At 45.6% G+C, this 16,879-nt stretch overlaps 1 protein-coding gene across 1 annotated transcript in view; it reads right to left on the reverse strand.

Moving 5' to 3' along the window:
• Positions 1 to 14,577, reverse strand: part of ITPKB (inositol-trisphosphate 3-kinase B) — an 83,746-nt gene extending 69,169 nt beyond the window's left edge. The window contains exons 1-2 of the mRNA XM_083434431.1: positions 13,657 to 14,577; positions 5,784 to 7,663 (exon numbers count right to left, since the gene is read on the reverse strand). Coding sequence (XP_083290557.1) covers positions 5,784 to 7,472 — 1,689 coding nt within the window. The 5' untranslated portion in view covers positions 7,473 to 7,663; positions 13,657 to 14,577. The remainder of the gene's footprint in view (positions 1 to 5,783; positions 7,664 to 13,656) is intronic.
• Between the last annotated feature and the right edge of the window lie 2,302 nt (positions 14,578 to 16,879).

The raw sequence follows: 16,879 nt of genomic DNA on the forward strand, positions 1-16,879 counted from the left end.
GTTTTAGTAGACTAAAAGATCTCACAGAATAAAATAAAATAGAAACACATTTTGACTAAAGAGTTGTTAAAAGGCTGGCAACAAACCTCCGAGCCACAAGCCGGAAACTGATAAAAAATAGGTTGCTGCTTTGCGAATGTTGTTCATGCTGCCATGTCTTCAACCTTTCAGGATCAAGATGCACGAAGTTAGCTGAAGCAGATACTTAACTAGATTACAAGCGGACCGTGATGCGGTTTCAAGTTACATAAAGGCCCTTTCAGGACAGAAGTGCTGTATTAAATATATGTATGTTCCCTTTGGAAATAACACAAACGCAAATAAGACATGTTTGCAACTTCAGAACTATTGGGAATGCACAAGGTCCCTGGAGGGGGCAGAACATATTGTAAGGTTGGGGTCAGTTTGGTCATTCAAGGTAGCAGGATTACATGGAATTAATAGGCTGCATTTGGGCTGCCAGGTTTGAACTACTGAAACATCGTTTGCTGTCAATTGTATACAGAGCTGTATGCTCAAGATCCATTTTGTCATATATTGTCAGTTTGGCTTGCAGTCAGATTTTATGATTTTTCTCCTGTTGTACTCACTTCAACAAAATCTAACATTAAGAGAGCTCATAAAGTGTGTTTGTGTGTACATGCGTATGCCAATAAATATGTGCCCACACTTGCATTCCGACTGTCACGGGAGAGGCCCACAGGATTGCATTGGCACATACAGGTAACTTGCCTCATATGTGGGGGTTATGCTCTCAGGGTGCTGCATATATGCAAAAATGTGTATACTCAAACCACCCCCTGGAGGACACAAAACTGTCTCCACATGAGCAGTCCGACCTTTTGGAGCTGGCACATTGAATGGGTTTTACCAGCAGCAGCCCAAGCACGGTAGAGAGCTTATTAAAAGATCTCTCCAGGCCAGGAAAACCTTGAACAAAGAGAACTTTTAAGCTCTTCACCTTCCAAACATTTGATTTCTGTGATTTCAACTGGCTAGCCGTGAACCATGTACAATTGAAATAACACATGTTAAACGTGCTTAAGTTGCAAGTTACCTGTATTCAGATACTCACTCCCTTATACATTTTCAATGGGCAGGAGCAAGGTCAAGATGCCCATGAATTCTTTATTTCATGAATGAGTCCTGCTGCTCTTTTGACTAATCAGGAAGCTGAAGAGGATGATAGATGAGTTGGATTAATCTAGTGAAACCTTATTCTTGAGCGAAGGAACCCTGCAAACCAGCTTACTTCCTAGTGTTAACTTGCTCCTGCCCAGTGTCTCCTTACCAACAATCTCTCTGCCCATCCCATGCACCATAAGGGGGGTCCCACTCTCTAAGGACAAAATAGTCAAGGTACTAGACTAATAGGAACGCGGGTGGCTCTGTGGTGTAAACCACTGAGCCTCTTGGGCTTGCCAATCAGAAGGCCAGCAGTTCAAATCCCTGCGACGGGGTGAGCTCCCGTTGCTCTGTCCCTGCTCCTGCCAACCTAGCAGTTCGAAAGCACGCCAAAAAGTGCAAGTAGATAAATAGCTACCGCTCCAACGGGAAGGTAAACGGTGTTTCCATGCACTGCTCTGGTTTTGGTGTTCCGTTGCGCCAGAAGCGGCTTAGTCGTGCTGGCCACATGACCCGGAAAAACTGTCTGCGGACAAACGCCAGCTCCTTCAGCCTGTAAAACGAGATGAGCGCCGCAACCCCAGAGTCATCTGCAACTGGACTTAACTGTCAGGGGTCCTTTACCTTTACCATTTTACTAGACTAATCTTCCTTATGTCCTTGCCTTGCCCAGAATATAAGGGTGAGAAATCCTACCTTCTGACACTGATAAAAAGATTGCCTTCTTCTTGCTGTTGTTCAAGTACTGGCAGTTAGTCCTTGTTGTTTATCAGAAAAATATCAGATAATCAGCCAATCTTGCACAATGTGGCTGGACCAATAATTAAAGCACGAAGAAAGGAAGACAGTTGAATACCTTAATGCTGCTATAACCACAAATTCCCACACACAAAAGTTATTTTGCCACAATGCATTTCTGAAATTATCCCAACACTTGACAAGATCAAGGGGGTTCAGGGGAATCTTTCCTCAATATTTGGAGAAATCTCACACAGCATGTATTCATATTTTACAATAAGCACATATTAGGCAATTTACTACCCAACAACTGCACCTAAGCTAAGAGGTAAATTACAGTAAAATTAGTTGCAACAAAAACAAGTATTGTGGACCCTTAATAATTAACAAACATATTTTGTTATGAGCTGTCACATACTGAAGTCTGCTCTAACGAAGTGGGCTTTAGTCCATGAAATCTGGCACCACAATACAGTTGTTGGTCTTTAACCTAGGAGGTCATAAGCCTAACAATTATTGCCATTTGCTCCTTTGCAACACACCAACACTAAGCTGTCTATTTTCCACTGATACAGTATTTTGTTTATTTTATTTAAGAAACTATATCCCGCTTTTTCACCATCTAGGTCCCAATGTGGCTTACAACAATAAAATATACAACATACAAAATTTAAAGCATAACTTAAACCACCAGAAGTTTAAAAATCTAAAATCTTTTTTAAAACAAAGAAAAACATCTAAGAAGCATTCAGGGTGCAATGGCCTCTTGAAATAAAAATCTTGGCTAGGTATCTAAAACTCAGCAGAGACGGTCCCTGTCTAACTTCTTGTAGTTCCACAACACTGAAGGCCCAATTGCTCATTTATATGATTTGTGCTTCTGACCCATAGGAAACCACTAACACTGCTCTCCCCAACGATCTTAGCGATTGACTTGGGGTGTGAAGGGTGACATAATCCTTAAGGTATCCTGCGTCAAAGTTATTCAGGGCTTTGTACACTAGTAGTAGAATCTTGAACCTGGCTCTGTAGTGGATGGGAAAGTAGTACGGGCTTTTTAACACTGGTGTCATGTATGCCTGTCACTAGTCTAGCCGCAGCATTCTGCACTACTTGAACCTTCTGGACCAGTAGAGGCTACCAAGGGCAGCACCATATGGAGCACACTGCAGTAGTCCAGTCTTGGGGTTACCAATGCATGAACTACATGCATTGTTATCCCTCAGGTTATCCCTCCTCAGGAATGGCCACATGTAACGTACCTGTCAGTGCTGATAAAAGGCACTCCTAGCCACAGGGGCCACCTGAGCCTCAATTGACAATGATCAAGAAATTTGATGAAGACCATTCCTGGAGGACCCACCCTGCACTGACATATAGCAGCTGGCCTTCACCCTAGAATTCTGGGTACAGTGGTTAGATTTAAAAATCACAATGTTGACATGAATGATTTTTGGACTAGGGAGGGAGGTGTCCATGTTGAGCTTTAATTTTTTTATGCTGGTGGATGGGAGTATTTTTTGGTTTATTGTTAAGGTGTTGCCAATGTTTTCCATCACTGTTATGGGAAGTGGGTAGTTTTAGTTTTTTCCTTTTTCCAAAATGCTGTATGGAATATGAATGTGTTATATGATTCCCCCACCTTTTCTATGATATAATGTATTTATGTATTTTTTAAAATGCAATTCACTTGGGGACTGTTTGGGTAACAAGCAACTACTAAGTTTAAATAACAACAACAATAATAATAATAATTTATGAATAACCTGCTCATCTTATGCATGTCTATAAAGATGGACACGAGTATGATTTAATATAGTTAAATGATAGGTTTGCTAAAATATTGTAATAGAATCCTTATAATCAACAGACTACCATATATTTGCTAAGCTTGTGGATGTTGCCCATGAATACATTTGAAGATGAAGACATTAGTTCAGTTAGGTAAATGTGTCAAAAACATTATTTTCTCCCTTTCAGATACTTCCTGAAACTTCTCTTATAGTCAAACAATTTTCAGGTTATGAGTGGCTATGCCTTCTGTGCAAACAGCTAAGTCAGACAGAGGGAGCGTGGTACTTGCTTTGTCTCTTACTTGAGAATAAAAGCCTGAAGCATTCCTGATTAATAACAGCTGAAGGGGTCTTAGCAATGAAACAGAACAGTCTGGCAAGCTAGCAAGTTTGGCTTTTTAAGAAGATGACAAATAATGATTTTTTCCTAATCATCCGGGACAAGTGTTAACAGCTGAAGCTCTCTCAGCTCTAACAAATGCCCTGAACTATTTTTCCCACTGTGAGATGACTTTCTGCCCTCATCTTAGGTTGGAAATCCATATGGAATTCAATTATGGGCAGCTGGACACTTGGACTCAGAGGCCCACAAGAATCTGAAAACCATCAGGATGGGTGCAAAAAAACGCATCCCCACCAACACCCCGTCTGTATTTCCAGTCAACAACTGCAGTCACTGTTGTGGGATTCATATGAAACTAATTTGATCATACTGAAGTAAGTGTCCTGTGTGTGCTGGGGAGATTTAAATGGAAGGTGTGTGTGTCTTTTTAAATGAAAATCCCATTTTTGAAAATTCAAACAATAGGGAGTTTTTTATTTCAGAAGTAATTAATTATAGTTGTCTCTCCTATATAAACAAACATGTTAAAGCATCTTAAAATATCTTAAAACCTAATTATGGCCATCTATCAAACCAAGTTAATGAAAGGTTTGTGTACAAAACAACACTGGGTGAAACTATTTCAGTTATAATGCTAAGCATTATAAATGACACAAGGGAAGAATGCATTGAATTTATTATTGCTGATTTCCTCCTGGACCCAGAGTCTAGCAAGCCGTCACTGGTACTAGGATCCAAAAGATGCCATCTTGTATACTGCCAGGATCATCCACAGAGCCCATATGGGTGATCATGTACTCCTAATTAAACCCTTCAACTTCCTGAGTTCTGCAATATGTTCAGTTCTCATGTTATGAATATTTATGAGCCTACTAACCAAATGCCATGGACATTTCTCTCAATCACATTAATAAACACTATTTTGCTCAATAGATAATAGCCCTTATGGTCTCAATACTTCAAAGTGAAATTCTGCGCAATATTTTTTCAGAAGTTCCGCTTTCTTCAGTGGGGCTTCCTTCCAAATAAATATACTCTTACTTAGCCATCAAGTATGAGAAGTAATGTTCTTGAATGTGTAAAGAGAGTGCCAGATAGAAATTTGTCTCTTGTCTCAGCTATGCATAAAGGCTCTATTTAATTAAAAGCTAATACATTTAAATTATTATAGTAACCAGTTAGTAAACATGCCTGTGCAAATTTACAGGAATTTCAAAATAAGAAACTGCATTTAAATCAATCATTTTAATTTGTTCTTTTTCCTTAACAATTCAAACAATTTAAATCACCTTTGTTTAAATCAAACCACTCTGAGTGTATGGTGGTCTCTGTCATACAGCAAGAAGCCTTGGTGCCCATTGCCCTCTGGCACCTCTGGATTTACCCTCAAGATGAGGTGTTACCACCCTGTTCTGGTTCCTTTCCCCCACCAAACTCTGTTTCCATTTTCCAGATTTCTCGCACAACATAATGATGAACACACCTAATGGAAACATCAGTCGTGTGAATCCTTAGTGCGAAGATGCGGTTTATCTCATTTCACTCTTAGCAGAATGAAACTTGATGGAATAAGCCAAAAACACGAAACATTAAGGGAAGGCAAAAGTAAAAGTAAAGCGATCATAAGCACCAACACAGAAACAGATCAAAAAGTGAGTGAACAACTTATTCCTCTTTAAGAGGATTCCCTTCCAAAAAGGGCAGAGGAGACACCCATCACTTGCAGAGGCAAGCTATTGAGAAACCTCTCTTATTGCCTGACACTTGCTTTGCTCAGAACTTACCACTCTTGGTTTATCCAGGGTTTGCAGGAAGGCTGGGCTCTGGTCCAAGGATCTCTCGGGATCGCTGGAGATGTCTTCCTCAGACTCTTCCCAGGATGAGGAAAAGCCAGTGGAAGAGGCTGAGGAGGAAGACAACTTCCTGACAGGCATGTTCTTTCGGGGGCTTCCTCCTGCCTCTTCCTCCTCCTGAGCACCCAGGTCGGTCACTATGACAGCAGGGATGCTGCTTCCTCCTCCGCAGCAACTCTCAGCTTCCATCAGGGGCTTTCCCTGCTCCTGCTGCTCTAGGGCTGCCGAGGTCCCAGGCAGAGGCTGCTGCCCCCCAGGATGCTGCTGCTCTTGCAGCCCAGCTCCGTTAGCTTCAGCCATAATGTCTGCGGAAGGCTCGGGTGCCGGCGGCAGCTTCTTCGCCGAGCACTCCACAACTAGCAAGCAGCTGCTGCTGCTGCTGCTACCCTCCTCGCCGTCAGTCTTGGCAACACAAGGCGGGTCTCCTGCCGGGAGCGGCTCTCCAAGGGGCTTCTCCGTCGCGTCGGAGCCCTGCCCTCCACGAAAGCCGCTCCTCCCCTGCGCGCCTTCTAAGAAATCTGGAGCCTTGGAGGACCCGCTCACCTTGGGCGGCCCCCGGGCACGCCGCGCATCGTCTTCCAGGAGCTGCCTCCCGTTCCCCGTCGCCCCTTGACATCTCCTCGCGCTCACCACGCCTCTGGAGTCCTGGCATTCAGAGGAGCCGCTTCTCTTCTCCAAGTCCTGCCCCCCACCGGACCCCGGCCTCCTCTCCTCCTGCGTCCTGGAAGCCCCATTCGCACTGTCCATCGCGCCCCGAGGGTGCGCCTTTGGCGAGGGGTCCCCTTTCTCCCTCTCCTCGGAGACGCGCGCCGGAGGCGACTTGCTCTCCAACTCTTTGGGCTCCTGCGCTCCAGTTCTCCCGCCGCCCATCTCCTCCTCCTCCTCCGGGCGCTGGGCTCTGAGAAGGGGCCCGTTCTCCGTCTCCATCGCGCCTTGCGCAACCGGAGAATCCGTCTCTCTCTTCTCCGCCTGCTGCTCCGGCGTCCTCGCCGTGTTCTCTAGCCGGGCCAGGGGGCTCTCCGGCCCCTCGACGGTCGCCCCCTCCTCCTCCTGCCGCCGCTCCGACCCCGCCTCTGGTGCGCGCCCAAGCACTTGCGCGCCCCGAGACGGGATGGGCGAAGGCGACCTCCTCCTCCTGCCCGCGCCGGGACTCTTGAGGAGGAAGGCGCCCGCGGAGCTCTGCGCCTGGATGTGCGCTTCGAAGAGCCCCACTTTCTGAGTCACTTGCACGTTCTGCCGCTGCAGGAGCCGCGCCGTCCTGCGCGCCTCTTCCAAGCCGGGCGAAGGCGAGCGGCCAGGGGGGCTCGCCCAGCTGGGGCTGCTAAGCCGGCGGCGGGGCCCGCGGGGCGCAGCCTCCTCCTCGCCCCCTGCCTGCAGCAGCAGCGGCTCCGCCGGCGGGAACAGGAAAGCTGGAGTGGCGGCAGCTGGAGCGCTGGAGCGCCCGGGCAGCGGGCAGTAGCTGCTGTGCCTCTCGGTTCCCGGGACCAGAGCACGCAACACCTGCCTGCGCGTGACGGGCGGCGTCTTGCTCCTGCCGCCTCCGCAGCCGCCCTTCTCCTCGTCTTCCTCGCCGCTCTTCATGACCACTAGGCTGTTGAGCGTATAGCAGGACACGGCCATAGTAAAGGGTCCGCTTCTTCCTCCTCCTCCGCCGCCACCTTCTCCTCCTCCCAGGTCAGCCTGGCAGCCCACGTCCTCTCAGGGCCGGCGGTGGCGGCGGCAGTAGTAGCGGCGGCTGCAGCATCGCCCAGGGAGCAGCCGAAGAAGCGCAGCGGCGGTGTGCTGGCCCCGGCCCGCCGCTCCATAAACAACTGAGGAGAGAGGGAGAGAGAAGAGGGACAGTGAGCGCGGGAAAACCGAGGCGTCTTTAGCCGCGCGCGCTGATTGGCCGCGACGTGCGCGCCTCGGCCAATGGCGGCGAAGCTCGCGGATCATGGGCCGGGCTGGCGGCATGAGGGAGTAGCTGCGGCTCAGACTCTCCTCTTAAACTATGGAGAGCGTTTAAATGCCCGCACGGCAAACCAGAACTCAATTTAATGTGCCTTTCCACAGACAGCGGAACCTTATTTCAAATCCGGCTGGGGGGGGAACCAAAAACCCTCAGCGGCGAACAACCAACCCATTATTTCCCACCCACCCCCTCTACCGCAATGTTTAATGCACTGTATTTAATGTAAGGCGGAGAGGGGAAACACATGAGCATACCGTAGGTTGGTCAAATCCAGCATTTCATCCATTAAACCCAATATTAAACTGAACCTACGGAGACCATACTAGTCCAAAATCATAGCCCCTCTGATTTCAACGCCATGGCACAGCCTCGGGGATATATAAATAATGAAAAAGAAAAGAGAAAATAAAAGAAAGCACTTATATCGTCTGGATGAGTAACTTTCCCTAAAGTAAGCAGAGTCACAGGCATATTGAGAGAAGTGAGATCTGAGGACACATGAGTGCCTCTGGACCAGGCATATTATTATTATTTATTGAATTTATATACCGCTCTATACCCAGGGGTCTCAGGGCAGTTCACAGAATAAAATCAAGATATAAAATCACAATATACATAATAAAAATAAAAACAACAACCCAATAGCCCCACCCTTCCACTGAGCAGGGCAGTCCAGGGAGGATGCTATTGATCAAAAAGATTGGGGCACAGTGGGGAGCCATGGGCAAATCTTATTAGCCCCCAGATCTTAACTCTGACATTAACGTTTGGGCAAATAAAAGTCTTAGGCTTGCTGGTAGGGTGCGGAGGGATGGTAATAGCTCTAGCCATTGCTTTGAAGGAAATTATAGGTGAAGATGTATCCAAAAGGGTGGAGGAAGTGAGGTGGTGTGACTAAAAATTGAGTTCTCTCCTCCCCATTTATTTAAAACAAATGGAGGCAAGAGTTGTGGGAGAATGTGCAATGGGCAGCCCTAGATGTAGGCCTGAGAGACTGTGGTGGGGATGCCAAGAGACTCACATATCTAATGGGCTTAATCACGGGCGTAGTCAGGAGGGCAGGATTTATGGGAGGGGGACAGAACCAAGCTACCTGTAACACGATTGGTCAGTTAAGCATTTTTTATTATTTACTTGATTGGGGGGGGGGAGCTGCCCATGGCCATGCAGCTAATCATTTGAGGGCCTACTTGAATTGGAAAATTGAGCTGTAAAGACAAAAGGCATGACAAGACTGAGGGAAGGAGAGCTACTGACACGTCTCTACTGACGGCGAGCTATCCTACTTCACACCATTCCTTTTTTTTTTATACCATACTACCTTACACTGTACCTGTGCATAGTCAGATGCTATATACCTTGGCATATGCTTTGAATTTGTGGGCAATTTGCTGAAACCTTGGCAGAGTTACTTCATGTATAAACGAGCTACCCAAGGATGCAGTCTTAGGAACTTTTGTGAGAATAAGCACCAACTGAATTTACTGGGATTTATTTATGACTAAATATGCATAGGGTCACACAATACACAGTTACTTCCTCCTATGCCAGAATTGGTACAGGTGCATATATTATTATGTATGGACTTTACTGTTGTGTTTGTAACTTGTAATGCCACTAAATCTTTGGGCATAGAAACACTTACAGCTTTTAAGTCTTATACGCATCTGTGTGGTTTGCTCTAGTCCCGATTCAACAATGCTAAGTTGTGTGATGCAGACCTTTATTGTGTGCATTTAATTTCTTTTACATTGTGACTACCTCTGTGAATTCAGCTGCCCATTTATTTATTTAACAAAATTTGTATGCTGCTTAAATGTAAATAAAACTTCTAAGAGGCAATTTTATGTGCCTGGCTGCATGAATAAGCATTTGGTTTTTGCATCTGTCTACTTACAAGGTCTCATAAGACACAAAATTTAGATGAGCAGTTACCAAACCATGCTACTATGCACCACTGTACCTAAGCACATTTGTAGTTGCTACATAGCTTTGCTCAGTAGTTTACTATTCTGAATTTGTGAGATGCTGGACAGCATGCTGAAACCTGAGTGAAGTTACTTCATAGATGGAATCTAGTCTTACACACTTTTCTGAGAATAAATCCCACTGAATTTCATGGGAATCACTCCTTAGTAAATATGCATAGGGTTTGGCTGCAAATGCAGTTACCAGAATCCCATACCAGTGCCACTTGGCCAAATGCCTCTATCCCTACATTAGAGGAAAAGATGTGACTATTATTATTGATGCCTATATATTTCAATAAGCACATGCAATTAAAATATTCTAGGGCAGTGTTGCTGTGTGCACCTATTTTTGTCATGCCTGTTCAAGATAATCTAAAACAGAACAGTTACTCCTTGATGCACTTCCTTTTGTATTTAAAAACAAAGCAGCTAACGAATCATTAAGATGGTGGAATTTCTCTCATCTTTCAGTGCAAACATTTGAAGATTATTATGATGCTAGTGGTTATCAGTAAAAAGAACATCTTATCCCTGTGTGGTGTTACACTATAGGCTTCTGGTCCCTGAGCATATATGTCCCAACCTGTAAATAGTCAAGAGTTAATGTTATCAACAGTGAGCCTTGTATCACCTTAAAGATCAACACATTTATTGTGGCACAACCTTTAGTGGTTCAAGTGCCCTGCATCAAATGCATGAAAGTGTTTGCCTTGGTGGGCACTGTATATTTCCACCCTCTGAAGGCACAACCTAGAGAGAACTATGAACTAGATTGGCCATGGTTTTAAAAAGCAGCCATGGGCAAATATAAGCTGAATTATGGTGATAGAAGAATATTTAATCCTATCCCTTTGCATTGTTTTCCCAGTTCCTCACCAATACCTGTATGCTTTGCCACATGGTGCTAATAACAGCTGGAGAAGCAATTTTAATCAGGAAAATTACACAGGCGAAAGGGCTCACATCCTCTCCTTCATCACTGAGGTCCAGATCGGAATTCCTTTACCCCACCCCACAGCTATTAATAGCATTTTTTAAAAATGTAGGCGTTCCTATTCATAGATCTCCTTTGCCTTGTCTAGTTTAGTCCCAAGAGCGACACTTTACGTAACTGATTAAGTGGACTCTTCCCCAAAACCCACAATAAATTTGTTCATTTCAAGTGCCACAAAACTCTGGAAATTGCAACAATATTATGGTTGTTATTAATTAATTAATTAATTAATTAATTAATTGCATTTCTACACTGCCCTTCATTCAAGGAAACCAGGGCGGATAAAAATATAAAGCACAGAAATACACACCATAATAACAAACAAAAACAATACCTCCCTCCCCAGTTTAAAAGGCCATAGATTGTTCAATTAACCAAAGGCCTAGGAGAAGAGGAATGTTTTTGTTTGGCACTTAAATGTATGTAACGCAGGCACCAGGAAGGCCTATTGAGGAGAGCATACCACAAGTGGTAAGCCACCACAAAAAAGGTCTATTTTTGTGTGGCCACCCTCCAGACCTGTCACAGAGGAAGCACACAAAGAAGGGCCTCATATGATGATAGCAGGGTCCGGATCAGTTCAAATGTGAAGGGGTGGTTCTAAACATATTGAAGTCATGAGCCATTTAAGGATTTGTAGGTCAAAGCCAGCACTTTGAATTGGGCCTAGAAACTAATAATTAGCCAGTGCAACTGGACCACTTTTGGTGTTACATGCTTAAACTCAACTTTTTTGAGTCCACGGCTTCCTTGACCAATTACGTTCTTTCTGCGGCACCCTTGTGGGGCTCAGGAGCCAGATTATGTCACCCCTTGTTTGCAGAGCTGGCAGCCTCTCACCCTTTATCGAATACCCTCCCTTGTGGAGTGTTCACTTAGCCTCCTTTCCTTGGGAGTCCTCTGGGCAGTCGCTGCTGCTGCCCCTGGTCTCTGAGCTGCCCCACCCCAAAGAGAGATGCCTCCTCACACTGCCACACAGGGGCCTAGGACTTGTCTGTCCATTCCCAACAGCAAGGGCTGGAGGACTGGCTGGCTGGGCTGCTTGCTTGCTTGCTTACTCTGAGGCCGTCTCAGCTCCCGGCAACCAGCACTCCCTGAGGAGCCCCAGAGGCACCAATTTATGCCTGTGGAGCTTGTAGCCAGGGCTGCTGCAACCAACAGCTGCACAAGTCTTTGGGAGGCAGAGATGCAAGAAGGCATCAAGGAGGGAAGGAAGGAAAGAGGGACAGAGGCCAGTGTTGCCCACGGCATCCCTGTTCATCATTCAAGGCACTGCCGGATTCCACAGCACCCTGGTTGAAAACTGCTAGCTTAAACCATCTTGTCCCAGTGAGCAACCTGGCTGCTGAATTTTAAGTATTCACACTATTTTTTAACACTCCGTAACTGCAAATCATAATGACATAAGAAGGGCCCTGAAGGATCAGTCAAACGCCCACTTAGTCCAGCATTCTGTTCTCATCATGGCCAGCCAGATGCCAAAGGAAATCTCACAAGCTGGACCTTTCTGCCAGAGCACTCCCCCCACTTGTGATTCCTTGCATTCTAACTCCACCCTCGCAAGGAAGGCAAAGCCCATGTTGTTGCTACAAGATTTCTAAGGTTAAAAGTGGCTTGTTCAAGTCCCCCAAATATCACAACTAAACTAGATATGGACTCCTAAAGCCGAGCGCCACGTTTAGTATTAGCAGCACGGCTTTTGTGAGCGCAATTAATTGCTTTACTAAACCCACTGTGCATAGCTACACATATTAGCATGAGTTTGTTCTTAGGATTGTGTAACCCTCTGGACCAAGGCTATGCTTATGTCCCCTGTTTTTTTTCCCCTTGACATTGCTATGCACATATGCTACCTCTCCCCCTCCCCTTGTCGCCTATGGCTTCTCAGAACACCACAAATGGCATGCCTTGTGGCTCTGCTTTTATACATAATGTATGCATATTTGCAATTCTGCTTTTAAGCACTTTTCTTGCAATTCCACATTTCCGAGCAGCTCCATGTAAAACGACGCTTGTATAGCAAAACAAAACCCACAGCTGTGGACCTGAATGCACCCCTGTGGGGACTCCCTGTGCATCTGTGTGTTTACATATACCTTACTTTGCAGAATTCTTGCATACACTGTTTTTGTACAAGCAGTACTGCAAATACCTCTGGTGACTCGGTTAAGTACAAGGCACACTTTACTCCAGTGTTGCATCTATGGGGGGAGGCAGGAGTCAACCGTGGCGTACTAACTGGCTCTCTGTGCTACCTGAACGGCTCATTAAAATTACAGCTCCCTTTATGGAAACTCTGAGTGCGTCCAAATGCCGAAGGAAATCTCCTTTCAGGCGATGTGCATTAAACATGCTGGACGTGGCCATGTGTGTTTATGCGCAGTCTAAACCCCGTGATGGATGCCTTACCGTCACGCTACACAGGGCAAACAAATGTTGGCGATGTCTACCCAAACAAACAAACAAACAAAGGTGAATAACTGCAGATCAGCATCTCAACGCCCTCCACCCCAATCGCAGATTTAACTCCGTTGGCTGAACCGCCTCTCATCGTAACGGATACAATTCGCTTCTCTGGAAGTCTCCGCATAACTTTTGGGGGGTTTGTACTCCAAGCGGATCTTGCCCCAAAAGGCAGCTTGTCGGAGGCTCCCCCTGCCAAAGGAACCTGCAAGGACTCGGAGCCCCATTGCCAGTTGAGCAGAGCGCAGTTCGGCAACCTCTTGAGAAATAGCCATTGTGAAATATGTGCGCCGTTGCCCGCCCGCGCACCCAGCCTAAAATACCCTTCTGCTCCTTCAGGGTCTGCGAAAGGAGCGATCCCCTCGGCCGAGCTGGGGGGCGGGGGCGGCAGTATGCACAGAGCGAAATAGGAGAGGTTGGCCTTACCTGTTCCGCAGAGAGGCTGTTGCACCTTTAGTTCACATCTCCTAGCATCAAAGCGCGCAGACTTCCAAACACCCCAGAAATTATTTCCAGCAGTCAGATCGCAGCTTTTTCCGGCGTCCGTTCACTGCCCCTCCTCTCTCTCTCCCCGCAGCCGAGCTGCAAAAGAGCGAGTGAATGGTTCGGTCGGCAGAATCGAGAACTTTTGTTTTGTTGGCCGATCTGCCGCCGTGCTCAGCGCTCGACTTTTGCAACACCGCCCATGTCATTGGCTGCTTCTTCAACGTTTGTTGAATGTGCGGGAGGGAGAGAGAGAGAGAGAGAGAGAGTAGGGAGGGGAGGGGAGGGGGTCGGAAAGCAGGAAGGAAGTTGTGAGCCTGTCTGGGGTTGAACTCAGCGGAACAAGTTTCTTTTCATTTTTTTTTCTCTCTCTCTGGTGCTTGGCAGGACCGATGGAGGGAAACACTTAAAAAAAAAAAGTTTCCATTGTTAACTAGCTCAGAACAAAATCTGCTCCAGCCGTTGTGGGTTAAAGATACAGCATCCGTTTTTCCACCCCTCGCTCGCTCTTACTATGTATAACTTGCTGCAGCTATTTAAAAACCTTTTGACAGAACGAGATCCCAAGCTGGGGCTGCTGCAGCTTTGCAGCCGGGGTCTCCATTCAAAGACACCCGCCAGGCAATAATAATGCAATGTGCCCACGTAGGCGCGTGCACGCACGCAGGAACAGCAATTGCTTCCCCCACCAAACCCGCCCTGGAGCCCGTTTCCTTTTTCAGTCTTAATTTCGTGCAGGGAGGTGCGGCCTTGACTTTGCTCACTGAAAAGGGGAAACGGTCCTTTGGGAATGTGCTCTGGCAAGATTAACTCAAGCCTTGAGGCCTCAAGTATATTTTTATACACAGGGCCAGACCAAGCATAAGAAGAGTCCTGCTGCATCTGACCAAGGGCCCATCTATTCCAGCATCCTGACTGGGAGTGGCCGCCAAGACCATATAAAACCAGTCCTGAAAGACCTACGTTGGCTCCCAGGAGGTTTCCAAGCACAATTCAAAGTGTTGATGCTGACCTTTAAAGCCCTAAATGGCCTTGGCCCAGTATACCTGAAGGAGCGTCTCCACCCCCATCGTTCAGCCCCGACACTGAAGACCAGCTCCGAAGGCCTTCAGGCGGTTCCCTCACTGCAAGAAGCGAGGTTACAGGGAACTAGGCAGAGGGTCTTGTTGGTAGTGCCACCCCAGCCGCCCATTGCTGGACCCCCACAGTGACATGAAGAAAATAAGGTTTTCACCTACACATGATCATTGAATTAATAATGGGAGATTGAAATAAGGCTGCAATCATAAGCACACCTAAAAATCAACTCTGTCACAACCAAGACACTTTTTTCAGCCGGAACTTGCCGGAACTCAGTTCCAGCACCACTCAGGTGGGTTTCAGCACCTCTTAGGTAGGCGCCATTGCCATTCTAAGAGAATGAGGGAGCTGTTCGTGATGAATTGTAGCATCACGTTTTCTAGAAATAATAGCACTGGTCACAACCAATAGGATGTACAGTACTTCTAAGGAAATATTTTTAGGATGGGAATATCAATGTATGTTCTCATTCAGAAATCTAACATGTAAGATATATTGCCCTTGTCTCCCTACATTGCTTTTTCTGGTGCTACAACTGCCTTTGAGTAACGCCTCTACAGTACTTTGCTGCTACTGGAGAAATATGAGTCAGACCAGCTACCTTTTGGCTCCTCTTTTCCTGGAACCGTGTCCTCTAAGTTCTGGTACCTGTGTTTGCTTGTTTTCCTCTTCCCTCCTCATACCTTTTCCCTTTTGTATTGTGTCTTTTAGATTGTAAGTCTTAGGTCAGTGTAATTTTTAAATTTTTGTACAATAGAGTATGGAAGTTGTCTTGCAAGAGCTTTTGAGCACAGCTGAAGGATGCCAAATAACATGCTTTAGTTATTAATACGAACTTATTCGGTTGTATCTCGCAGCCCTACAGACATTTGACTCTTCTGCATTACTCCTGTCTATTCATTTTAATGTTATCCTTTTTTTAAAAGGATGCAAATAGGAAGCATATCAAATTATGCTATTGACAACATGGGCGTAGCCAAGGGGGGCATGGGGGCAGAAATTTTGTCTCCATTCAGGATCAACTCATTTGTTGTCCCCAATCTGGAAGACTATAAGCAGTCTGAGGTCTCAGGGTCATGCAACTGATGAAGAGGGCTGCAGCCTATGAAAGCTAATGTCCCAAAATATGAATTGCCACATCACTCATTGTTGTTGCTGTGTCTCTCTAACATGACTTTTCTTCTGATATATGATGCACATACTGATACCAAGCAACTGTTTGGGGACCAGTAATTTCAGAATTGCTCTGAGCCCATAGTACATTATGGTTTTATTTTTATTTATTGAATTTCTATACCACCCTTTATCTGAGGATCACAGGGTGGTTTATAATATAATTTAACGGAAACACTTAAATAATGCCCTTCAACTCAACGTTTCCAACGTAATTTACATTTACAATAGGTCATAAAATGCAGTAAAACAGCTTGCAGCAGTAAAAGACAGCGCTCAAGAATCACAGCAGTCACAATCACAACACTCTTTTAAAAAAACAAACAAACCAGAATTTAGAAATGACAGCATGAAAAAATAAATATGTTGCACAGAAACACAAAGCTCAAAGTAATCAACATCCTCCCAATTCCTCTTAATCTTGTCTTCAGTGCAGTCAGTGACTCCATGATGGATGGCTGAAATTATAGCAAATTAGGTTTCTTTTGCTTCCGTTGGGCAGATGTAGGTACTGCATAGAGGGGAAAAGCAATGTAGGAGACTGGGTGAAAAGGAGGGTACAAGGAGAATAAGCATTAAGATAAGGAAGGAATAAAGTGGGGGTGAGGTTTCTTACTCATTTTATTTTTATACTAGGAGAACTACTGTGATTAGTTACAGTGTCCAGTTAAGACATGATAGAACATGGTTCAGGTCCTCAATTCAGCCATAGAGTTGTCCTCATTCCAGTCCCCATCCCTTAATCTATAATTTACCTCACAAAACAGCTGTGGAGATAGCAGAGTCAGGGGAGAACCTTGTGTGCTTTAAACTCATTGGAGGAAGGCTGTGTTAAAAATATAAAAATAAACATATAGGTTTCTTAATTGCATCCTGTTGCTTTGTTCCCATTTTTGGTTCCTCTCCTTTTTCG

The sequence above is a fragment of the Podarcis tiliguerta genome (assembly GCF_965153285.1).
Source record: "Podarcis tiliguerta genome assembly, chromosome: 3".
Lineage (NCBI taxonomy): Eukaryota > Metazoa > Chordata > Lepidosauria > Squamata > Lacertidae > Podarcis > Podarcis tiliguerta.